The sequence below is a fragment of the Cervus canadensis genome, chromosome 33 (genome assembly GCF_019320065.1).
Source record: "Cervus canadensis isolate Bull #8, Minnesota chromosome 33, ASM1932006v1, whole genome shotgun sequence".
NCBI lineage: Eukaryota > Metazoa > Chordata > Mammalia > Artiodactyla > Cervidae > Cervus > Cervus canadensis.
This window is the reverse complement of record NC_057418.1, coordinates 14,911,130-14,938,137: the sequence shown is the minus strand read 5'-3', so window position 1 is coordinate 14,938,137 and position 27,008 is coordinate 14,911,130. Positions and strand designations below refer to the sequence as shown.

The following is a 27,008-nucleotide window of genomic DNA, read 5'->3' as shown; positions in this document are numbered from 1 at the left end:
TGGACCTCCAGGAAGTCCCACAATACTTTTAACTCATCCTGCAGCTTCCACCCTTGTCCACATTATGGTCTTTGTCTCAACACAGTTGACAATATGATCCTTTTAAAAAGTCTTACCAGGCTACTCTTCTGTCCAAATCCTTTGGTTCCGTGTCTTGCTCAGAGGAAAAGCCAAGTCTTTCATAAAAATCCTGTGCTTCTCACTCCTTCACCAGCCTTCCTCACTTTTCTTCTCTTCTCTTGTGACCTCCCTGTGCCACGAATGCTCTTCCTTTCCTTTTTCACTCAACGGTCACCTCAGTGAGGCTTATCCTATTTAATTGTGCACAGGCCCCCACACACACCCAAGCATTTCCCATTCCATACTCTGGTGTTCTCTAGAGGATTTATCACTATCTAATATGGAAGTTCCTAAAATGTGATTCCAGAACTTTCATATTCCTGTTGTTATGCTGATGGGGTCCAGTGACCACACTTTAGGGGAATCTTCCTCCTAGGCTCAATCTTTCTGATGGGAGTAGGGGTAAATTACTCAAACTTGAGGGGCCACCAGATTACCTAAAGGGTTTCTTTCAAATGCGACTAGTTGAATAGAATATATGATATTCTTTTTTTATTAAGTGTATCTATTCCCTCCCTATTAGAATACAACTCTGAGGCAGCGATTTTTTTTCCCCTTGTTTTCTGCTGTTTCCTCATGCAAAGAACAATACCAGGCACATAGTCACTGCTCAACAAAGACATGCTGACTGACCAAATGAAAATTACTTAACCCTAGTGATATGTCAGAAAATTTCTTTCTTCTGTCAGATTTTATATGCAGAATCACAAAGTTAAAAAACCTTTATAGTTCAATCTCTTCCTGCAAGAAAGCATTTTAAAGTAACGGGCTGCAGAGACAACTGGGACTTCCTGATATTCAGGAAATTAATTATCAATTTACATTATCATTGCAACATTAATGTTAGTAACAATAAACATTTATGGAATGCTACTATTTGCTGAGTATTTCATGTGCAGTATTTCACTTTTCATATTGAACTCTAAGGTGGCTAGTGGTGTCACCTCCATTTTACAGACAGGAGTTGCTATGACAAAGGCCTCTTCTCTCTGGTTTTCATAGCATCTTCTCCTCTCCATGTGCTCTCCCAACTGGGAGCAATAGGTTGGGTGTGAAATGGGAGGTGACAGCTTTCTTCCCAGTGGCAGACATGTTAAGACCTGAACTAAAATTTGCTGAGCTATAGTTTACATTTACCTTTTATAACATGAAAGATCATCCAAGTCATTTTTCTATTTCAATAAAGTTCCACAGAGCTATATCAGAACCCTGGAATTGCAGATGCAAATGTTGAACTCTACAAATGTTGTAAGAATTTAGCTGTGAAAGATATGAAAATATTTTTCAGGAAGCTTGTTTTTGGGGGGCTTGTTTTTAATAATAATTTAGAACCATTTATTCTGCATATTCATTCTATCAAACTGTACACAATAGCACTAAACTTATGCAAAGAAAAAGAGAAAAACATTATGAGTTAACGATTCATTTTCTTTCAAACAGACTGTTAGAACAGGGGTCAGCAAACTTTTCCATAAAGGAGCAAGTAGTACCTATTTTAGACTGGCAGGCTGTATAATTCTGTAGTTATGGAAAGCAACCAAGCACAAAACATAAATAGATATAATTCAGTTTCAATAAAACTTTATTTACAAGTGGCCAGCCCATAGACCACAGTTTGCTGACCCCTATGTTAAAAGATTCCAAATATTAGTGTAATGAATGAAATACACCAGATAAATTTCAGGTCCATCTGCCACATTTCTCTCATTTTATAAACTGTGACGTTAAAAAAGTGACAATTTCAGCATGCAAAAATGGTATCTGGTTCTGCAATAAGTCAAACTAGTTAAAAGAAACCTTGTATTTATTTTTTACACAGCACAAATGCAGGTGACACAGTAAGTTCATAATTCCCCACAAAAAACTTATAAACTTAACAACTGAGAATCATGTTCTTATCATCTGCATCATTCATAGCTATACACTCTATGGAATCCATTCCATAGCAGCAGAGGAGAACCTTAACTCAAAAGCACCAAGTTTCCAGGCATTACTACAAATATCTTGTTTTCATTCTCTAATACATGCAGTCAAACTGCCTAGGAAGCAAATACCAATTCACCTTAAGTGTCAGCAGGTAAGGGAAAACAGTTGAGCAACCAACATTATTCTTACGTCTAGAACTGATGCTACCTCTTTACTTCATTATTTTTTCCTTTCATGAACATTTTACTTTTTAGTGTAGCTACATTTGAGTATAAACTGAAATTTGAATATAATCTCGTTCAGATTCATCTAAGAGTTTAGAACATTCATATCTGTTTAATTAATCCTGAGAAAACAGAAATATGATCTCTAATCTAGAATATTCTGGCAGTCTTTATTAAACGTAAGTTCAGAATTTTACAGCAAAGTGATTATGGTCTGTTTGTTCAAATTATAGATTATAAGATTCCTTCATTTATTTAGATTAAGATACAAAGCTAATTCCCAACACGTTTTATAGAAGTGTTTTCACTTCTTGAACAAGCAGGGTTCAGTGGGCATTTTAGGACCTTGCTCACATTAGGGAGCTATATACTCAGAGACTACTGGGTCCACTAAATGGACAATGAAAACTGGACGAGGCTGCTGATGAATACTTCAATAGGAATCTGATACACAGACACAGATTTCATTGTTACAGTCAATGGAACTGAAATCTTCCTTAAAACTGTGCTCCTGATAGGCTGAAGATAGAGTAGTGGACTGTTAGTTCTTTAAGCCAAAAATGCACGGATGTTGTACAAAGGCTTCACTCTCTGCCTGTCGTCAGTAGCTTGAGGGCCTTCTGCAGATTCTGCACTGCAGTGCCGACATCTTCATACTGCAGAGCGCTCCCAGCATACTTGCAGTATTTCTGAGCCCTAGCAAAGTCCTCTGGGGTTAGTCGGATATCTCCTAAGAGAAAAACAGAGTAATGAAAACATATATAAAGAATATAAAAAGTGTTATTTAGGTTAGGTAAATGCTTATACTCAAGATTACGGAAAATGTTTAAGTTTATATAAAAATATGAAGGTCTTTCCCCAACCCCTAGTTGTATCTGAATACATTTTCCTTTATGCTTTTAAATTTAATTATTAATATAAACTATACATATGTCAGTGCATAATGACTTCTATGAGATTTTCTTTCCAGAAGTCATCAACTGGAAGTCTTTCTATATTGGCAAATTAACTGCAAAAAATTATATTCATATTCTGTATAAAATAAGGAAAGTAGCTTTGGTATTTATGTCAGAATTGCTGAGACTCTCTTTTTATGGAACAACACACACAGTCTAAGACATTCAAACCTCATTTGAACTAGAATATACATATAAATAAAACATTACGTAACAAACTTTATGCAAATATTACATATATTATCTAAATTTTTTTAAGCATGTGAAGGGTTAAGGATTAACTGAAACATATCATTAAACTACACAATCAAACCTAAACAATCCTTATTAGTTCTTTGTTCAAAATTGATTCTCATCAAGCTTTCTATCTAGATACACATATGTTTAACAAGGATAGACCCAGCCAAATAATTTGGGTAAAAAAAAAAAAAAATACTGAAAATATTTAATCTAAGATTTAGATTTGAATATATAGTTCTAAAAGTGAAATTAAAAACTGACTTTGTGTCTTTGGAAATAAGTATCATTTTCTTTATAGAAATGTTAATGAGGACCCTAAGAACTGATCAGAAGGCTGGGGGTACACAATACAATGAAAAGATAATATATTTTGATTCCCTTTCTAAATGAACATACATAAATATAATTGCTTTTCTCTTAGTTGCCTTTAACTTTGCCAGAAAATAAAGCATAAAATGAAAACTTTGAAGTCCTACTTCAAAGGATGTAGCAATTCCAGGTACTCTGATACTAAATTCTTATCCAAACTAATATTTTCTAAAATTTTCAAAATAGAATGCTGAAGTAATGTATCCTAAAGTTTCTAACCCAGTTGTCAGGCACTCGTAAGTGCTGAATAACTTCAATGAATGGCTATAAAAAAGCCATATTTACTTTAAATTATTAGGAAATAATTTAAATAACACAGAAATACAGAACAGACTATTGAACTCTGTGGGAGAATGTGAGGGTGGGATATTTCAAAAGAACAGCATGTATACTATCTATGGTGAAACAGATCCCCAGCCCAGGTGGGATGCATGAGACAAGTGCTCGGGCCTGGTGTACTGGGAAGACACAGAGGAATCGGGTGGAGAGGGAGGTGGGAGGGGGAATCGGGATGGGGAATACGTGTAAATCTATGGCTGATTCATATCAATGTATGGCAAAACCCACTGAAATGTTGTGAAGTAATTAGCCTCCAACTAATAAAAAATTAAAAAAAAAAGAAAAAAATGTAAAATCCCCCCCAAAAAAAAAATATTAAGTTCACACAGAATCAAACATTAAATTTAAGATTTAAAATAATGTAAATTTAAAACATTTAAATTTAAAATTTAAAATAATGTACTTATACAATGCCTCCAAATACTTGTTGAGTATTCAAGATTACAATCATAGTTGGTCCTCACTGTTTGTGAATCACAGATTGTTGTTGTTCAGTCGCTAAGTCATGTCTGACTCTTTGCAGCTCCATGAACTGCAACATGCCAGGCTTCCTGTCCTTCAATACCTTCAGGAGTTTGCTCAAACTCATGTCCATTGAGTCAATGATGCCATCCATCTCATCCTCTGTCCCCGGCTTCTCTTCCTGCCCTCAATCTTTCCCAGCATTAGGGTCTTTTTCAATCAGTCAGCTCTTCACATCACGTGGCCAAAATATTGGCGCTTCAACTTCAGTCCTTCCAATGAATAATCAGGATTGATTTCCTTTAGGACTGACTGGTTTGATCTCCTTGAAGTCCAATGGACTCTCAAGAGTCTTCCCCAGCACAACAATTGGAAAGCACTAATTCTTTGGAGATCAGCCTCTTCTATCATCCAACTCTCACATCTGTACCTCAAAATCACTGTGGATAGGGACTGCAGCCATAAAACTAAAAAATGCAGAATGCTCGCTCCTTGGAAGGAAAGCTATGACCAACCTAGACAGTGTATTAAAAAAGCAGAGACAAAAAAAAAAAAAAAAAAAAAGGAGAGCCATCATTTTGTGAACAAAGGTCCATATAGACAAAACTATGGTTTTTCCATTAGTCATGTATGGTCCATAAAGGCTGAGTGCTGAAGAACTGATGCTTTCAAACTGTGGTGCTAGAGAAGACTCTTGAGCATCCCTTGGACTGCAAGGAAATCAAACCAGTCAATTCTAAAGGAAATCAACTCTGAATATTCACTGGAAGGACTGACACTATAGGTGATGCTCCAATCCTTTGGCCACCCGATGAGAAGAGCTGACTCACTGGAAAGGACCTTGATGCTGGGAAAGATTGAAGGCAAAGGAGAAGGGGTTGGCAGAGGAAGAGATGGTTAGATATCATCACCGACGAATCGACATGCTTTTGAGCAAACTCTGGGAGACAGTGAAGGACAGGGAAACCTGGTGTGCTGCAGTCCATGGGGTTGCAAAGAGTCCAACATGACTTAACGACTGAACAATAGTCCTCTGTCAAGATCAGATAAATCAACCTTGGAAAGGCACAGTTTTATCAATTAGGTATACAGGGATTTCTCTTTAAACCAAATAATGATTTTGTTTTCTCTAGGTTATTTCTCTAACTCCAAAAGATAATAATCTTATACCACTGTTTCTTGATTTATAAGTTTTTCAGATCAGTTCAGTCACTCAGTTGTGTCTGACTCTTTGAAACCCCATGGACTGCAGCACACCAGGCTTCCCTGTCCATCACCAACTCCTGGAGCTTGGTCAAACTCATGTCCACTGAGTCAGTGATGCCATCCAACCATCTCATCCTCTGTCCTCCCTTTCTCCTCCAGACTTCTATCTTTTCCAACATCAGGGTCTTTTCCTGATGCAGTTCTTCGCATCAGGGGGCCAAAGTACTGGAACTTCAGCATCAGTCCTTCCAATGAATATACAGGACTGATTCCCTTTAGGATGGACTGGTTTGATCTCCTTGTAATCCAAGGGACTCTCAAGAGTCTTCTCCAAAACCACAATTCAAAAGCACCAATTCTTCGACGCTCAGCTTTCTTTACAGTCCAACTCTCACATCCATACATGACTACTGGAAAAACCATAGCTTTGACTAGACGGACCTTTGTTGGCAAAGTAATGTCTCTGCTTTTTAATAAGCTGTCTAGGTTGGTCACAGCTTTTCTTCCAAGGGGAAAGCGTCTTTTAATTTCATGGCTACAGTCACCATCTGCAGTGATTTTTTGGAGCCTAAGAAAATAAAGTCTCTCACTGTTTCCATTGTTTCCCCATCTATTTGCCATGAAGTGATGGGACCAGATGCCATGATCTTAGTTTTTTGAATGTTGAGTATTAAGTCAGCTTTTTCACTCTCCTCTTTCACTTTCATCAAGAGGCTCTTTAGTTCCTCTTTGCATTTTGTCATAAGGTTGGTGTTATCTGCATATCCGAAGTTATTGATATTTCTGTAGGCAATCTTGATTCCAGCCTGAGCTTCATCCATCCTGGCATATCCCATGATGTACTCTGCATATAAGTTATATAAACAGAGTGACAACATACAGCCTTGATGTATTCCTTTCCCAATTTGGAACCAGTCTGTTGTTCCACGTCCAGTTCTTCCTATTGCTTCTTGATCTTTGTACAGATTTCTCAGGAGGCAGGTAAGGTGGTCTGCTATTCCCATCTCTTGAAGAATTTTCCACAGTTTGTTGTGATTCACACAGTCAAAGGCGTTGGTAGTCAATGAAGCAGTAGATTTTTTCTGGAATTCTCTTGCTTTTTCTATGATCCAGGGGACGTTGGCAATTTGATTTCTGGTTCCTCTGCCTTTTCTAAATCCAGCTTGAACATCTGGAAGTTCTTGGTTCATAAACTGTTGAAACCTAGCTTGGAGAATTTAGAGCATTACCTTGCTAGCGTGTGAGATGAGTGCAATTGTGCGGTAGTTTGAGCATTCTTTGGTATTGCCTTTCTCTGGGATTAGAATGAAAACTGACTTTTTCCACTCCTGAGGCCAGTGCTGAGTTTTCCAAATTTGCTGGCATACTGAGTGCAGCACTTTTATGGCATAATCCTTTAGGATTTGAAATAGCTCGGCTGGAATTCCGTCACTTACACAAGCTTTGTTTGTAGTGATGCTTCCTAAGGCCCACTTGACTTCACATTCCAGGATCTAGCTCCTGGTGAGTGATCACACCATTGTGGTTATCTGGGCCATGAAGATCTTTTTTTTGCATAGTTCTTTCATGTATTCTTGTCACCTCTTCTTAATATCTTCTGCTTCTGTTAGGGCCACACCGTTGCTGTCCTTCATTGTGCCCATCTTTGCATGAAATGTTCCCTTGGTATCTTTACTTTTCTTGAAGAGATCTCTAGTCTTTCCCATTCTATTGTTTTCTTTTTATTGATCCCTTAGGAAGGTTTTCTTATCTCTCCTTGCCATTCTTTGGAACTCTGCATTCAGATGCGTATATTCCTTTTCTCCTTTGCCTTTCACTTCTTTTCTTTTCTCAGCTATTTGTAAGGCCTCCTCTCTGCTATAAAAGGTAAAGTATTTAGCCACTTACACCTTACACTCTTTCCTTCTTTCTTACCCTGTCTCCTCCTAAATTTATTATTTTTTTTTCAAATTGCTTAGTTGCCTACTTCTGTCTTCTCATTCTATCAACTCTAGAAAAAAATTTTCAACATTTCACTTTTGGACACTCCCCCTAAATAGAACTTTCTTTTATTCCACCTTTCAACCTCTTGAAATACCTCTCTACTTTCAACTTGTCAGTGTTGACTTATATTCTGTCCTGAATAAAATACTGTTTGTGATAAGCCTATGCCATTTCAAGGAGAATGTTCTTTGTGTCCAAGTCAAACAAAATCCCTTTTCTTATATTTCATAATTCTATTATTGTTCAAAATCATGGCATATTTCAGTTTGCTTCTTACTTGAAATTTCTTGTACAATTTAAAATGTTTTGTTGGATATTTTCATTCTTCTTGGCAGACAAAATCTATGGCTTCTTATCCATTTCTTTCACATTCTACAGCTTTTTATTGTATATATTGCATGGAATCCACTTCAGTTTTCTTAAAGGAGGGGTGCTTTGGTTTTCTGTTCTAATTTTAGAGCAACTGTTTTTCAAGCCTATGGGAAAGTTGTCAATGGAATTTTTCCTGTTAGGTGACATAAGATTAATTCCACCATTTCTTACATCTCATATTTCTTCTCTTGATGGAGTATATCCTCTGGTAACTTCTTTAGAAATTGTATGTGGTAGGTGAAACTTCAGAACCCTTACATATTTAACAATATTTATTCTGCATTCATACCTGACAGTTTGGTTGGGTAAGATGGCAGACTTAGCATATGTAATTTTTTCTTCTGAAACCATATTAAAATGATAAGGTAAAAAACAAAAGGAGATAAATCCTAAAATTGAAGGAAAAGCAGAGAAGTCAAACAGTGTAAAAACTGGAACAGGTAACTGACAAGAGATTTAAAGAAATTTCTAGAAAACTAGAAATTAAGTGGAGGTATGCCATTAGATGGGCTTCCCTGATGGTTCAGACAGTAAAGAAAATTCTGCCTGCAATGCAGAAGACTTGGGTTTGATCCTTATGTCAGGAAGATCTCCTGGAGAAGGGAATGACAACCCATTTCAGTATCCTCGCCTAGAGAATTCCATGGTGGGCTACAGCCCATGGAGTTGCAAAGAGTCATACACGACTGAGAGGCTAACACACATGCTGTTAGATAAGAGTGGAAAAACATTCCAGCTCAAAGCATGTTTATAGGAGGCCTTTATGTGGAGCTCACCTAGAGAAACTTCAGAGATGGCCTAGCTGTACAAGGAGTGGGGTTAGGGGTCTGTACTCCATCCGTCTAACAGCCCCACTCGATCACCCTCTGCACATATGCACATCCTCAGCCTTACTGCAGTCCCATCTCTCACGGCACACCCCAGGTTAAAAAGACAGAGAATGTCTCTCCAAAATCATGGAATTAACCTCCTGCAGACTGACAAGGTATGTGTGGTACACCCCTTGCCATTACCCTCCAAGAAAAAAATCTCCTCATCCATGGCTGAGATGCAGGAGGAAGCTGAATAGCCTGTTTTCACAAGGGAGAACAGAAAAATCAGTGGGAAAACAGACCTGCAGACATAACATCAGGGGAAATTCAATAACAGCTACTGAAAGTAACCAATCAAGGTCTTCACCTTACATATAAAAGGACTAATCTCATCAGACATATGAAGAAAATTCTGAAAAAGACTAAATTAAACAAACAGAACAACCAAGTTGTTCTGTTTCTTTCCAGAAAAGCTAAAAAGACTGGAATTAATAAATTAATCACTTAGCCTATGAACCAATCAATCAAAATAATTCTCAGAGACTTCTATCTTCAACTATGGTTAGTTTCTCTCTTCTTAGATAATCTACTAACTCAGTGCAGGTAAAGAAGATTGTAATCATGGGGCTTCTCTGGTGGCTCATTGGTAAAGAATCTGCCTGACAATGCAAGAAGATTGTAATCAAATCACGAGGTAATCTTGAACTAAACTAACAGAGGCTTCCATGATAGCTTTGGTTACATGTCTGTACCACTATATCCAGCAGTACATAAAAAAAGGAATTGTTTAAAAAAAAAAGGGGGGAATGTCTTTGGATTTAAATATTTTTGATCTAAGAAATAATCTTGGATTATTGGAGAATTTGGTGAATAAAGGCATTTAAAGAAGTGTGTTTCAAATTACCTAGACATTCAAATACAGGCATCCAAGATAAAAGCACAGAACAATGCCCCCAAATAGGAGATACACTATACTTCATAAAACAGCTGACTTACCCTGGGAAACTGTACTGAAGAGTGCAGGATCAATGGCCGGAATAGTCTGTGGAGTAGGCTGGATAGTGTTACTTGTTACACCTGCAAGTCAGAAAACCACCAAGGAGTACAGAAGTGTTACACTCTCAATCCTCTTAATTATATACTAGGAAAGCACTCAAGAGGATCATGGAAGAATCTCATTACTTCACTTAATTACTTTCCTGAAATCTCAATGAACTGTAATTTGAAATACATCTTACTTGATGCTGGAGGCTAGTATAGGAAATATGCAGAAAAATATATTTTGAGCATTTACACAGATGTGTTATTAGGCAATATATATTCTTATAATATATTTTGCATTTTCGATCACATCTACTACTTCAAGGTGCTTCTCAATAAAGCTTACCATATCTCTGTAGAAGTAAAAGATTCCCTTCCTAGCTTTTAATATAATTAAGTAATTTTGAGGACAAGATAGGATATAATTATGATTTAGTTTAACTTATGGAATGAGTCCTATTTCATCTCTGTCAATGAAATTTACAAATTATATATTCTAATTTTCCAGTTTATATGTTTTTAAGATAATATTTTACACACCCAAGAAGCAATTAGTTATGACTTCCTATTAGAACATGTCATGAAGATCATATTCAGTGGATAACTAGCATTCTTGATTAATGCTAAGTAATATACTAAAGACTATTAATCATCTAAAAAATTAACATAAACTGTTGAAACTTCCAAAGAGTTTCAATTAACAAAAATTATTCAATTAACAAGATGTTTCAATCAACAAGAAAGCAAATGAAGAAGAAAAGCTGATTACTCTCAATCAACAGACTCAAATGGAAAACAGGATTGTTCTGCCCCAAGCTGAGGTTCAATCTGAACAGGCAATGTGTAGTAGGGGGCCTCCCAGGTGGCTCAGTAGTAAGGAATCTGACTGCCAAGCAGCAGATGAGAGTTTGATCTCTGGGTTGGGAAGATCCCCTGGAGAAGGAAATGACAACCCATTCCAATATTCTTGCCTGGAAAAGTCCATGGACAGAGGAGCCTGGCTTGCTACAGTCCATGGGGTTGCAAACAGTCAGACTATAACTTAGTGACTAAACAGCAGTAGAGCAAAGTAGGAAAGACACTAGGACAAGAAGAAAGTAACAGAAGAGAGAGAGAAAACAAATTGGGAAGGTTATAGGGGCAATGAGAGTACTAGAGCTATGGCTTGACTTAAGTTCTCAAATATATCCTGCAGGTACGAATTTTACTTGAAGGACTTCTTGACTTTGAAGGACCTTATTATTTCCCACCCAAAGGAAAAACAGTCTAAATATATACTATTTTATATCATTCAATTTTGTTTTGGCAAACTAGTTTCACTTTCACAGCCTTGGTGCTATTTTTATTAAGTCATATAAATCTTCCTTTTTAACTAAAAATGGAACAAAAATTTCCAAAGTCCGAAGGGGTATGGATGAAAAGTCAAGTACAAATTTTAAATAGCCAAAAAAAAGAACCCCCAAAAAACAACAACCCCAAAAAGGGTGGAAAAAAGTGAAAAGCTTACCTCTCATTCTATTCCACTTGAGGACTATCACTAGTTTCTAGGGCACCCTTCTATTCACATAAAAATGTGTGCGTTTTCAGACCAGTGTATGCATGTCTAATAAAGAAAGGTACTTTGCTAAGAAATCTGTGTTCTTGCCTAAATCAAAATCTTCTGGTCAAACTCCTCACTCTGTGGGGAAGGCATACTTCAGCATATGTGTTATTAATAAATTAATATTTTGCTAATGGTACTATGACTGCATACTGCACTATTCTGTGCATTTTTCACTTAATATGCCTTAGCAATAATTCCAGATTAAAATATATAAATCTGCCTTGTTCTAATGGGTATATATAGTAGTGTTCCATTACATACGTGAACACAAATTTTATAATGCTATCCATCACTGAGGACATTTAATTTGTTTCCAATCTTCTGCTATAGGTAATACTAGCAAACAATCTTATACAGTGTATAGATATATATGTGTGAATTAATTTATACGAAAAATTATATAACTGCAAAGTCAAGAGACATACAAATTTAAATTGACCAATTCAATGACTATGTTTTGCTCAATTTTAAAAAATGCTAACGAAATATGCATGTGTGTGTGTGGTTAGTAGCTTGGTCCTGTCCAACTCTTTTCAGCCCCAGGGACTATAGCCCACCAGGTTCCTCTGTCCATGGAATTTTCCAGGCAAGAATACTGGAGTGGGTTGCCATTTCCTCCTCCATGGGATCTTTCTGACCCAGGGATCAAACCCACGTCTCCTGGGTCTCCTGCAGTGGCAGGGTGATTCTTTACCACTGTGCCACCTGGGAAGGCCCTAACAAAATGTATTAAGTTATAAACATATGACATAATTCTCCCATAAAACTTGAACTTTCAAAGGCAAATAATTACACAATATAATTTTTTTTTTTTTAAAAACTTAGAATGCAAGATTTGACAGGGCTCTTTACAAATTACCTAGTGAAGTCCAGGTAGTTGAGGCAGCTGAGCATAAAAACACAGGTTGGTGACTACAAATATTTTTCACACAGATCTTTAGGAAAAAAAGGGTAAGTTGAAAACTCTTCACAGATAATCTGGATATCAATGTCATTTCTTACTAAGTAATTTGTGTTTCTGAGTACATTAAAATCCTCCTAACAAACCCCTTTCTCTATGGAGAAGGCAAGGTTTCCTTGGTCAGCATCCTGCACTAATTTTTAAATGCTTCCTTGCACATCTCCAGATGATTAAGTAGGCAATATTACTTAACAAGAACAAAAGAGAATTTACAGAGATAATCTATTATGTATTATGTGTGTGTGTGTCAGTCGCTTCAGTCATATCTGATTCTGTGATTCCATGGACTGTAGACTGCCAGGCTTGTCTGCCCATGGGATTCTCCAGGTAAGAATACCGGAGTGGGTTGCCATTTCCTCCTCCAGGCGATCTTCCCGACACTGGGATCGAAACTGCGTCTCTTATGTCTCCTGCATTGGCAGGTGGGTTTTATACCACTAGCGTCACCTGGGAAGACCATTATGTATTATAATAAAATTTTATTTGAGTGATACTGAAAAAAGAAAAACCCACAAATAGTCTGCATTTATTAAGAACTCTGATCAGAGTCATTCAACCAAGGCTTGAATTGACAATATAGGCTACTCAGCAAGTCTCATGCAGCAGTGAGAAGACACGGCTTCTCATCTGTCTCCATGTACAGGGACCAAGGCCTAAGTTCTTGGCAGCTACCATGACATATTCCCGTGGGGGCCTAGCACAGAGGCTCAACTAAGTGTATAAATACCAGTTAAGTCAGTAAGAATGGTTTTTAGTTTACATTAATTTATCTTTTTAAAATGCCCTAAGCTACTTATTTTTCCTTCTTACCTCAATTTGTAAAGGTTTCATTTGTTATTTTGCAAACGGGTTGTAGCCCGTTATACTACAATATGCTGGAATGATGTCACCATAAAACAATCCTGGGGAAGGCAGAAGTGTGTTGGAAATTTCTATCACTTAACAAAAAAGAAATGTTAACAAGTAACTTCTGGCTAATTTTTTTTAGCAGATGGTTTTTATATAGCCTATCTGATGAGATTATATACACTCAAAAATTTAATACTTTATGACTTCTAATTAAGTACTAAATTGTTCTCCTGACTGTATGGTGTGGGAATTCTAGAAAAGGAGAAATGAGTGTTGGTAAGAAAACTCGAGAAGATGATGCAAGAAGTATAATTAAACAGAACCCTGAATGGCAGTAACATTTGAAGAGGCAGTGAAAGAGAAAGACATGATAACTACGAGGAACACTGTAAGCAAACGTAGGAACACTGGGTTGAGTAAATTTCAGAATAACCACGGAAAACAGTGCTGACAGAAACAGGCCAGAATACAAAACACTTTGAAGGCTGGATAGCAGAGCTCAAATGCAGTCCTTCTGTCACTTAACAATAATAAAAGAGCAAAGTTTTTGATCTAGATATGGTGAGCTGCCTTTATAATTAAAAGGTTTGCATTAATTCTAAACTAATTTTTCATCCATTTAGATTTACTACTGAGATGTTCTTCCTCAATATTTACAGACTGTAGAAAGCATGTTTTAAGAGAAGGAAAAAATGGTAGGCTGTATGACCTCTATCTGATGGTACACAGTGGTAAAGGCACAAAGAGCCAACACTTGGCTGTTTAATCACTAAACCCGCCCTCCTTGCACCCTCTCTGCTTTTCTGTGGAAGAACTAAACACTGTATATTAGTACATACTATTCTTTTCAGTTATCTTAAGGATTTCCCTTTGATAAAACTACATCCTGGACCTTTATATGAGAGAAAGTAAATCATTCTTGAAGTGAGTAAGAGGGGAAACATCTGCTATATTTATAAACTGAAAATGTTATTTCATTTTCTATTGGGCTACTATGAACTAATTTTTTAAAACTGTTTTAAATGTAATAGAAAAATTTGCCAGCAAACAGTGATTTCCATATCTAAGCCAATCTTAAGGAGAAAAATATTATGAGACATGTTTGTTTTAATCTGCTAGAACTTATAGCTTTTCAGAGGAAGGGAAATAGAAGGGAGGTGCCAAAAACATGAAATCCGAAAGACTTGGGTTCAAATTCTAGGACTGTCACTTATTAGCTATGCTAGTATGTATACTTCTTCAGGATAACGGCTTTTCTTTAGTTTGAAAATTAGGGATAGCAATATCTAATATAATTCTGTTAGCATAAATTTGTGAAATAGCCATGATAAGTATTTAAATGCTAAGTCTGTAGAACATATACCTAATGCCTTAAAGCAATTCTAAGATTTTCAATTTTATGCCTCATGCTAAAGAACGTAAGTGGGGAAAAAAAAAAATAAGGTTAATGCCACATTTAAATGGATTGGAATGAACTATTTATGGCAGAAAACTTCCTAAAATAAATAGAAGACTACTTCTTGATATCATCTTTATGTCTGGATATTCTAAGCAGGAGTCTGTTAGTTTGAATGTATGAAATTAATGTTCTATCACCTTCATTGTACAAAAACAGACACATGGTTTGTGTCTATTTTGTCCTATGAACCACTGTCATATGGTTCAACCTGTTACAACCCTCCTACCAGAAGTATACTTTCCATCTCATATGTTTGATATACAGACATACTGTAAATATGTAAAAATGGCAATCTACTCCAGTATTCTTGCCTAGGAAATCCCATGGACAAAGTCTGAGCCTGGTGGGTGATAGTCCATGGGGTTGCAAAGAGTCGGACAGGACTTAGCAACTGAGCATACACTGTAAATATATGCATATGTGCCTATACCATAACTCTGCCCTAAGATACACTGAGCAATAAAACCCTTTAGTCAACCTTTTCGTAAGGTCAATGCCTTATCCACAACTGTGATACTCTTCCTGATTCACAAAATAATTTTAAGTGTTCATTAACTTGCTATTAAATATCCTTTCTTTGGCACACAAATAGGAAGGAAGGTTAAAAAAAAGGAAGCTAATTTGCTGAACACAGATTTTGTGTTAGGCACAGTAATCAATCTTCATACTTTTTCCTCTTTAATAATTGAAACAACTATGAAAAGTATGATTAATTTCATTTTGAAAGAGGAAAAACCTAGAGAGAGAAAAGGTGAGTAACAGTAGAGTTTGTGGTTTAACAAGGAGTAGAAAGTAGTAACTAATACTACGTGATTCCCAAGGGCACTTTATTTTCACTTTGTCCTTCTGTAAGGATGACTGTGTTGGAGGCTCTAGGTCAGTGTTTAAACTTACTAGTATATTCGAGCAGTATTTATCAAAGGCAAATACATCTAAGTATGTAGCTGGTTTTGCTTATTTTGTTCTACAATGGAAATACTGAACATTCCCCAAAGGTAATAAAATATTTAAAACAATGTTCCATGAAATTTTACTTACAAAACTAATGCAAATTGGTCTATTAATACCATCACATAGACTATGAGGCAATGAAAAGTCAGGCAGGGTAAAATTTAGAGAATGATGATACAAAAGAGATCAGCATTAAAACAACCATGCTCATCAATATGCTTAAAGACAAAAATGTTTGTGGTATTTATAGATGATATGAAGTTGAAAGTTTTAAAACAGAAGGGAAGAGAAAAATAGGAGGGAAAAGACTAGTCACACACCTACAGTGGTCAAAATAGAAAACTTCATAGTTTCTATTTGACAAAAATATCAAAACAGAAAACAACTTAAATGTTCAATTCATGCAAAATAATCTAAATGGTTTGGGTAAACAGAAGCTGAAAATCTGGAAGTCAATGAAGTAATGGTGAATAACAGAAATAGTAGAAATCAAGGCTCAAAACCAACTTCTATTAAACATTTTGAAATATATAGTTTACTACCATAGATTACTCATAGGCTGAGATAAAAGTAAGTTTAAAAACAATTTTTGGAAAAAAATTTTATTAAAGTTAAGCTTTATTTAAATTACGGTTTTAAGTGCCCTTCTGTTTGGAAGTAAAGGTGATTCTCTGTCAACAATACAAGAAAACAGAGTAGCTGTCTGCAACTTTAAACAATTTATCTACTGACACTGACTTATTCTTGGAGACTAGTTTTGTCAGTGGCAACCCACTCCAGTGTTCTTGCCTGGAGAATCCCGTGGACAGAGTAGCCTGGTGGGCTGCTGTCCGAGGGGTCACACAGAGTCGGACACGACTGAAGCGACTCAGCAGCAGCAGCAGCAGTTTTGTCAGATCTTTTTTTCCATGAAAACAAGGTATATAGTACTAATTTATTCAAAGACAGTAGATATCGCTTCTGTGGTTTATTTTTAGACATGTTTGTAATATTAAAAAAAACCAAAACCTGAAACCCCTCCTTTCACTTGTCTGTAAATCCACTGCTACTGAGATTCTGTGCCTCAAAGCCGGCTCCTTCATCAATAATACCCATACTGAGGGTAATGAGTCAAGAGAAAAATGGATCTTGTGATCACAGTAGGAGTCTGACTGATACTCCTATAAATAAGACCCACTCACTTCAGTGCTACTCTTCAATAGCAGTGAAAAGGAAAGAAAGGGAAGGGAAGAAAAAGAAAAGGGAAACACACATGAAAGTACAGACACTATGCGGGGGTTTGGTGGTGGTGGTACAAGTTGCATCTGACTCTTGCAACCCCGTGGACTTAGCTCACCAGGCTCCTCTGTCCACAGGATTTCCTACACTGGAGTGGGTTGCCATTTCCTTCTCCACGGGATATTCCCAACCCAGGAATGGAACCTGGGTCTCCAGCAAGGCGGGCAGATTCTTTACCACTGAGCCACGGGGGAAGCCCATAGACTCTATACTTATTAATAATATAAAGTAAATAGTAATCAATCACACATAAATATTGTCATTTTCTTAAAAAATTAAAATACAGCTAGTATTAAAATTTCAATGAACACAATTTTGTAAAGCAAATATCTTTCAATTTAAAAAATATATAAATTAAAAAAACTTCAGTGAAAAGGATTTAATTTTTTTTGTGGGTTCGAGTGGAATTTAAAGACTACTTCATGCTTTAGGGCCATCATTATGAGGCAAAAATAAGATAAGAGGAGCAGTTGTTATTTATGAAAGGAAGAGTTCAAACCTGTTAAGCTTCAACTTCCTACCTGTGCTGTGAGGCACTTCTGCTGGGGTATTAGCTGGAGCGTGGGCACCGGGGGGAATCTGGATTCCAGTATAGCCGCTCGATGGCATGGTGCTTGGGTCATACGTTGAAGACGACGGCTGAAGTGGCTGAGTGGGCAGAGAGGTGGCTCCAGCATCTTCATTTTCCTCAACATCTACTGCATGATGTACATGAAATGTTAAACAAGGTCCAGACAGTTCTTGATTTATGATTTTGTCTTTTTTTTTTTTAAAACGGTACTGTAAAAGTGATATGGTTTTGGTAGAAACTATACTTTGAATTTTGATCTTTTCCCAGGCAGCAATAAGCGGTATAGTATTCTCTTTGAAGCAGCTCCCAGTCAGCCACGAGATCACAAAGGTAAACAACTGATACACTCACAACCATTCTCTTTTTCACTTTCAGTATATAGTCAATAAATTACATGAGACACTCAACACTGTATTACAAGAGACTTTGTGCTAGATGATTATGCCCAGCTGTAGGTTAACCTGGGCTGGTCTAAGCTATGATGTTCAGTAAGGTAGGTTATAGAATGCATTTTCAAATCATAGTTATTTCCAGTTTATGATGGATTTATCAAGATATAACCCCACTGTAATTCGAGGAAATCTGTATTTTGAAAGAAAAATGCCAAATATTCTTTTGATATACAAACATGACAGACCTTCAAGTGCAATTTTATTTAATGCAGTTGATAAGCAGCTTCTCTTAAAATAATTGTTCTAGTTTTTTCCTTTTCTTACAATATTTAGTTGTCTCTGGCAATATGAATAACATTTCTTTAAAGTAATACTTTCCAACTCTGTAAAATCTATGCATATATTTTTCTTAAAAGTAAATTCTTTAAACTCAGTCTTAAAATTTATGAAAAAAAAAAAAAAAAGGAGGACTTTTCAGCAAAACTACCACATTTATGCTTTCCCTAAGAGCTCTATTTTTTTCTGACAGCTGCCTTTTACTCAACATTTATTATTTACTAGCTATTAAATGATTACCTGTGTGTGTCATTCAACAAATTAATCAACAAAAACAAAGGAATGAAGTTTCACATTGAGCTGTCTATGTAGAAAGGAGTAATATGAGCTAGCCACTTTTGGGAATTTTACTAAGTGAACTTGTAGATGTTATATATACTAAAATAATTTTTTCCCACATTAGAGAACTCTAACACAAACATCCTGGGAAGGAAAAAAAACAAACAACTTTTTAAAGACACTGGAGAGTAAACAAAGGACAGTTAGAGAGTTTAGGATGGACATGCACACTCTGCTATATTTGAAATGGATAACTAACAAGGACCTACTGGATAGCACAGGGAACTCTGCTCAATGTTATGTGGCAGCCCAGATGGGAGGGGAGCATGGGGGAGAAGGGATACATATATATGTATGGCTGAATCTCTTCCTTGTTCACATGAAACTGTCACAACACTGTTAATCAGCCCCACCTCAATACAAAATAAAATGTTACCAAAAAAAAAAAAAGTTGGTAGAAATTAGAATGAAGATGAGCCTTGACAGAAGAAATCTCACCAGGGAAGGTTTGCTTTCATGTCGCTTTTCACCTGAGGGCACCCAAAAGTCTATGCAGAAAAAGGAGTTGCAGAGAAGTGAGCCTTGAAATGTTTGTATGAACCTGAACTAAATACCTATATGGCCCTTGAATTACGCAGGCAGACTCAGGGAAGGGTCTAAGGAGCCCTGAAGAAAGCAACAGCCTTAAAGCTGGAAGAAAAGAGGGGCAGTTTAGGCAAGTTAACTGTCTGCTAGAACAAGAATCAAGACTTTGCAAAGGAAGATAATTGAATGCAGAGGAGCTACAAAGGTTATCAATACAAAAATTAGAGATATGGGGGGAGGAGAGAGGAAGAAAATGTGACCAGAGGCAGGTGAAAAAGAGACATAGGAAAAGACCCTGATGTGACCCAGCTATTGAAATTAGTGGAAAATAACTTTAAAGCAAATACTATAAGTAAGTTCAAGGCCATGGAGAAAAATGTAGTCATAAGGAATAAAAGAAGAAAAACTCAAAATTACCTTCATTAGTTTTTATTGCTGAAGTATAGGTTAATGTTGACCATTTAAAAAGAATACCATTTTGCAGATACTGAAACCAAGTGGATGTGGAAACTCAAGAGTTTGAATGTTAACAGAGTCCCCTTCAGCTAAGCCTAAATTTTTTCTAGAATGCTTTTTTGTATCAATTGTATGACTCCTTCTGTACTTTTAGACAATATGGTAATATAGTACTGCTTTCAAAAATAAGAATATTTTTTTTCCCCTCTTCCTCTAAACTAACAAAGGTATAGTATTTATTTTTTGGCTGCATTGCACAGCATGTACAATCTTAATTCCCCAACCAGGGATTGAACACATGTCCCCTGCACTGGAAGCTCAGTGGAAGCTTCTACTGGACCACCAGGGAAGTTCCCAGTACCTATTATTTTTTACTAGCTTTACTAGACTTACAGAACAACAGAAAATTAGACTTTTATTAAACATAGTATCTTTTATACCTAGCATATCTTGTAAAATTTAGTAATAAAAGGAATACAATGCTACATTGAAAAAAAGAAAAGTCAGTTTTAAAGAAAAGTTTTTGAATACATATTCAGATTTCATGACATCCTCTTTTAGACCCATAAGCCATTTCTAAGCAGACACTGTTAGATGTTATGACATTAACACCTAATTATGACACCAGGCTACATTTTAAATTATTTAATAGGTTGAAAAGTATATAGTGAAAATATTCTCTTTTATATTTTAAAGGATTATTAGTATTCTATAGCTAGCAATTTTCTACTATCCAGAAGCTCTATAAAATGGAATGAAAATAATGAATAAATAAAAACTACAGGCTCAATTTAAGCTAATTTTGGGAAATTAAAACAAAAATTATATAGTATATATTTAATAATCTAATAATCTATAATTTAATATTATAGAGGACCTAAAATAACCATTTCAGAACAAAAGAGACTATGATAATGATCAAAATGTAACACTTCCTACTTTTAAGAGAAAACGTTAAAATTTTTAGGATGAGAGAAGTCATTGATACTCAGAGTACCTGAAAAACAAAATTGATCATTAGGTATTTCAATGTGTCTAGAATGATACCTCTGAAATACTACTGAAAAGTATAATGATATGTTTAAAACAACAAAAATATTTTCATTTTCAATGTATATTTAAGAATTGAGGCATAAATCAAATGTCTGAAATTATGAATATTACATGTATTTTTACATTTACTACATGTATGTTTATGTACTTTACTTAAAATAACAGAAGTGCCTCTGCTTCAGTTTCTAACCTAATGCGATTAGTAAAAGTGAAGAAAGGCTGGTTCCATCTTTGCTTTTAATTCTTAAGCAATCCATTTTCCTTGGGTTATCCAATATTTTACTTTAGCTTCACTTCTTCCTTTTAAACTAACAACTCCAAAATACCACTTTTAGCCTAGACCTTTCTTCTGAAATCTTGGGTAGAATACCTAATTGTCCTTGAACTTCTTCAAGGAGTAATCACATTGACATTTCACCAGAAACCAAACTGCTGGACCTTGATCTTGGATCTTCCAACCTCCATAACTGTGAGAAAATGAACACCTTTTGTTTCAGCCGTCCAGTCTATGGTACGTTGCTGCGGCAGCCCTAGCAGATTAAGCCAACAGGAGACAGGAGGAGGAAATGAAGCCAGTAAAGTAGGTCGGTGCCATATCACGGTGAGTCTTGCTTATTAGGCTAAGGATCTCAGATCTTTTCTTTTGGACAACTGTAAATGACTAGTCGTTCTGTACACAGCAGTACTGACATAAAACATTCTGACTATGGACAGCATTAAAGCAGGGAGAAAAGTATGCAAAACACTCAAAAATATTAAATGAAAAAGTGAGAAATAAAGTTGTGGCAATAAACTTTAAAAAATCCAGTTTCACTGTTGTGATGTAAATAAGCCCAAAACTTAATCACGCTTTAGAACAGTCAACTTTAAACATTTACTAACAACTTAGTATTACAGTGTTCATGCTGCAGTGTTAGTAAAAAGAGCCCAGGACTTAGGTAAGAACTCCAGTTCTGGTTCCCTTCTCTGCGGGTCTATGAAATTAGGACAGCTAAACCCGAAACCTCAGTTTCCTCTTCTGCAAACAAGAATAACATCAAGTGTCAAAGATTTCTGAGGGTGTGCTATATATAAAAGACTATCTAAAGATTAAACAAGTGTTTTTCAGAAATAGCAAAAAATTCACTTGAAATGCTGCAGGAAAGCTTGCATCTCTAGAACAGCTGTGAGAGTTTACATGTAGTAGCTGCATGTACAACCACAGTGCTGCTTTTTTAAACTGAATGGTATTATAAAATTCTAAACAGACCTCTTAAGTGAATGCATAAATAAGCCAACCACCCAGATGCATCAATAGAACAGTGTGTATATTACCAACTGTGTTAAGAAAGTGAGGATATATATTCCTATTTACTAGTAATTTATAAAAATAATTTCTATAAAGATATACAAAATACTAAAAAAATACTTACTTCTTTTGGTTTCAGTAGAATCTGGGATGATAAAGAGTATGGTGGAAATGAGAAATTCACTTAATATTTTTTACATACTCTATTACAAATTTTGTGAAAGTATTACCTACCCCCCTTTCCCCTCCAAAACTCACCTTATTAAAAAATAAGTTTTCAGTTTTCTCTATGGTTTGGAAACATTTTATAGACTACAAAAGGACTGCCTGTCCCATGTAGCAATGAAATCTGATCAGATGCAGGAGAAAACCAAGCCATTCTGTTGTTGACACAAACAGATATTAGAGCAGTTTTGCCTTAATTTTTCACTTGTCTCTAAGGTTATAATTTTACAACTGATTTTGGACCTGATGAAGGAAATAAAATGGCTTCCAAAAATTCTGAATAATAATATATTGAACAATTATGATTCCACTAAATCATTTTACTTACATAAATACATACCATTATCTTCTTCAATCCCAACAGGCCCTGCTTGAGGAGTCTCTCCATTCTTTAAACAATTATGAATATACGTTGCCTTCCACCTTGCATACTTTCTGTGTTTCACATTCTAAAGGAAATATTTTTATGTCAATGTTAGACTGCAGTAAAGAAGTCAAATAAAACTATACATTATGATGACCTATATCATACTTCTAAATAAAACCTAGTTTTGCATGGTACAGCTCTGGAATATTCTGGCAATCTCCCCACCTCATCACTGGATTCTACCAACTGCCTAGGGCATGACAAACTTCGTGAAAAGCCATCTTCCTCAAGACACATAACTAGTTCTCTCTTAAGGTTTCATGTTTCAGAAAAGGACTACAATGGAACTATGGGAGTGTCCCTCCAGTGAAACTTGCAACTCTTAATGCATAGGAGATAGGTCAAATGTAATTTAAAATTAAATATAAAGGAAAACAACAATTTTCACTAAAGAGGGAAAAATTGATCTGTACAAATCTACAAAAACAAAAACTAAGATGCTATAGTGGCCAAAGCAAACACATGAACAACTGACTGACAGCTAGGCAAACTTTACATTTTAACTTGTGTTATTTAACAGCTCTAAATATCATTTACCTCAGTTCTAAAAAGGGGGAAATAATACATCATAGGGTCGCTGGAAAGAGAACTGGAAAATCAGTGAAAAACCTGCTAGTTACCTCTTCTTTCTTAAGACTTTTTCTATATTCACTGATCAGTGGTATTGCTATCACCTGGGAGCCTGTTAGAAATGCACTCTTCAAGTCCAACTGAGACCCACTGAACCAAAATCTGTACTTTATCAAGACATTCCTCCCTCCCCCAGGTGATCTGTATGTACAGGAAAGCTGGCGAGGACACATGACTTTGTCATGTTGAAAAACAGATGTAATTAGTCTGTTGTAAAGATCCATTAAGTCATCAGTAACTGCAAGTACTGCATACAGTTCAGATACTCAGTTGAGTATTCTGTAATGTGAGATTCTCTACATACTGCTATGGATAAGTGCTTCTCTGTAGCTAAAATGGTAAAGAATCTGCCTGTGATGCAGGAGACCCAGGTTCGATCCCTGGGTTGGAAAGATCCCCTGTAGAAGGGAATGGCAACCCACTCTAGTATCCTTGCCTGGAGACTTCCATCGACAGTCTGTGGGGTCAGAAGGAGTCAAACAAGACTGAGTGACACTGCTCTGCCCTACAGACTAGTGGTATTTGTCTGTGCGCTCGGTCGCTCAGTCAGAACACTCTTTGTGACCCCGTGGCCTGCAGTCGGCCAGGCCCCTCTGCCCGTGGGATTTCCCAGCAGGAATACTGGAGTGGGTTGCTATTTCCTACTACAGGGGATCTTCCTGGCCAGGGATCAAACCTGTCTGGCGTCTCCTGCATTGGCAGGTGAATTCTTTACTACTGTGCCACTTGGGAAGCTCTAAGTTAGTAGTATATAAAAAGCTAAAAAAAAGTAACCCTCCAAATGACTCAATTTGCATATTTAATTTTTCTTCTCTTAAAAATTCTCTCATATATTCAATTCTTTAAAAAGTTCCATACTTTGATTCTCGTTTTCTTCCAGGTACAATTATATTTTGCTCTACTTCACAAAGAAGCTTTTCAGCAGCATCCATATTTAAAGTCTTCAGTTCTTTATCATTCAGTTCACTCCATGTGGATCTTTCCTGTTCTGTTCTCATTCTTGTCACTCGCAATGTCCGAGAACTTGAATGTGCCCAAGTCTTTTAATGGCAGGGAGCCCACACGTGGCAGTCTCTACCTTACTTAATTTTAAGTAGTCAGTTCGACTGAGGAATTGCTCTTGCTAATGTCACCAACAGCCTATTTCACATGCTAGTAAACCCAACCAACACTTTCAGGCATCATCTTACCAAACTTGTCAGCAGCATATTAAACATGAGACCATCCAAGCTTTGTGAAATATTCTGTTTCTAGTTTTTATGACACTATATTCTGGTTTCCCAAACATCTCTTCTGGCTGCTAATCCTTTATCAGATCTCCAAATAATCCTAAATACCCTGTCCAAGCAGAGGCTGTAATTTGGTGGGCTAAATCAATGCTGACTCATACAATTTTAAGTATGAATTATATTTTCCACATAATTCAATACTAGAAAAGGCACAGAAACTCCAAATTCTTAACTTCTTGTTTAAAAAATGGAAGGTCTAATAACATCAGGGCCATATTTATTTCGTACTAATTATCTTAGTAGAGGCAGCCCCTTTCAGATGATGCACATAAATTCAGATTTATCTATTCTCGCTATAACACCACTCCCCTCCCCCACCTTCCTCTCTAGTTCACATACCCTTATCAGTTGTCATTTATTATCTCACAGTGGGCAGTCTTCATCCATTGTATTTCCTGCGATTCCTGCAAGCCTCAGGACTCCTGTCTTACAGCTTATTTTCTTACCTCTCCATACTCATTCTCATGGTTTTAAATACTACCTTTATCTTTATTCCTAAATTTATGTATCTAGCTAGAATTTGCTTCTGATAAATATCCAGTGACTACACCTGGATGTCTCATGTACAACTCAAATTAATTTGTCCCCAACTGTTCTCTTGACGCCCTCCTCCCCGCTGCCCCCGCCTCACTCCTTCCTCCACAGAATTTCATTCTCCCAAGTCAGAAGTCTTTGGGAATCAAGTTTTGTACCTTTCTCTCACCCTGTGTCTCTCTACTGACTCCCTCACATAATTTATCAGGACCCCACTTGATTATGTTTCTGATAACTTTCTAGAACTTCTGTTCAGCTCAGTTCAGTCGCTCAGTCGTGTCCGACTCTTGCGACCCCATGAATCACAGCACACCAGGCCTCCCTGTCCATCACCAACTCCCGGAGCTTACTCAAACTCATGTCTATCAAGTCAGTGATGCCATCCAGCCATCTCATCCTCTGTCGTCCCCTTCTCCTCCTGCCCCCAATCCCTCCCAGCATCAGGGTCTTTTCCAATGAGTCAACTCTTCACATGAGGTGGCCAAAGTATTGGAGTTTTAGCTTCAACATCAGTCCTTCCAATGAACACCCAGGACTGATCTCCTTTAGGTTGGACTGGTTGGATCTCCTTGCAGTCCAAGGGACTCTCAAGAGTCTTCGCCAACACCACAGTTCAAAAGCATCAATTCTTCGGCACTCAGCTTTCTTCACAGTCCAACTCTCATATCCACACATGACCACTGGAAAAACCACAGCCTTGACTAGACGGACCTTCATTGGCAAAGTAATGTCTCTGCTTTTTTTTTTTGTCTCTGCTTTTCAATATGCTGCCTAAGTTGGTCATAACTTTCCTTCCAAGGGGTAAGCGTCTTTTAATTTCACGTCTGCAATCACCATCTGCGGTGAGCTTGGAGCCCAAAAAATAAAGTCTGACACTGTTTCCACTATTTCCCCATCTACTTCCCATGAAGTGATGGGACCAGATGCCATGACCTTAGTTTTCTGAATGTTGAGCTTTAAGCCAACTTTCACTCTCCTCTGACTTTTATCAAGAGGCTCTTTAGTTCCTCTTCACTTTCTGCCATAAGGGTGGTATCATCTGCATATCTGAGGTTATTGATATTTCTCCCGGCAATCTTAATTCCAGCTTGTGTTTCTTCTATAACAACCCCTTAATCTGTCTCCTTTCTTGTATTCTTGTCTTATCCCCACTACACCTCTATCATTCAGTCTTCAGAGGAGAATGATCTTTCAAGATATAAATCGACTCATGTCAGTCTTTTTAATGGCTTCCAGTGTACTTAAAATACAGAACAAACTGTAACTCTAGCTACAGATCCTACTCTACTTGGTTCTTGACTGTTCAATTTCCTCTAATGTTCTTATCTGTTCCTTGTCACCAACAAGCTACCCTGACAGCTTTCCTGTTCCTAAACACATGGGTCCCACTCACTGTGTTCCCTCTGCCTTTTCCCCTTTTCTCACCTAGCTAACTCTTAAGCTCATTCTTTATAGATCAGGCTGAACATCATTTCCTCTGAAATGTTCTCCTGATTTCCCAAAAATTTTCTCATATTTTAGAAAATATTACTTACCACAATTTAATTACATTTTACATGTATGTTTATGAAGGCCCCCACACCACAACAAGCATACTCTAAAATATAAGCTCTTCAAAGGTAGGGTCTATGTCTGTCTGTTGTTAATAACAAATTAAGCACTTAGTTTGGTGACTAGCATACAGTAGCTGCCCAACAAATATATACATCTCAGATATATGATAGCTTAAATGATTAGAATGGCAGTTATTCTGTTTAATATACAGATTTATTATTTGTGGTGGCATAGTGAC

General features: G+C 36.7%; 1 protein-coding gene across 4 annotated transcripts in view; it reads right to left on the bottom strand.

Annotated features, from left to right (window-relative positions):
• Nucleotides 1-1,684: 1,684 nt before the first annotated feature.
• Nucleotides 1,685-27,008, bottom strand: part of VTA1 (vesicle trafficking 1) — a 68,680-nt gene continuing 43,356 nt past the window's right edge. For 2 of the 4 annotated variants that reach the window (XM_043457074.1, XM_043457078.1), the window contains 4 exons: nt 22,665-22,785; nt 17,673-17,849; nt 10,006-10,086; nt 1,685-3,000 (listed from right to left, as the gene is read on the bottom strand). In XM_043457074.1, the coding sequence (XP_043313009.1) occupies nt 2,855-3,000; nt 10,006-10,086; nt 17,673-17,849; nt 22,665-22,785 (525 nt within the window). In that variant the 3' untranslated portion in view covers nt 1,685-2,854. The remainder of the gene's footprint in view (nt 3,001-10,005; nt 10,087-17,672; nt 17,850-22,664; nt 22,786-27,008) is intronic. The other 2 variants (XM_043457077.1, XM_043457075.1) reach the window with 2 other exon arrangements.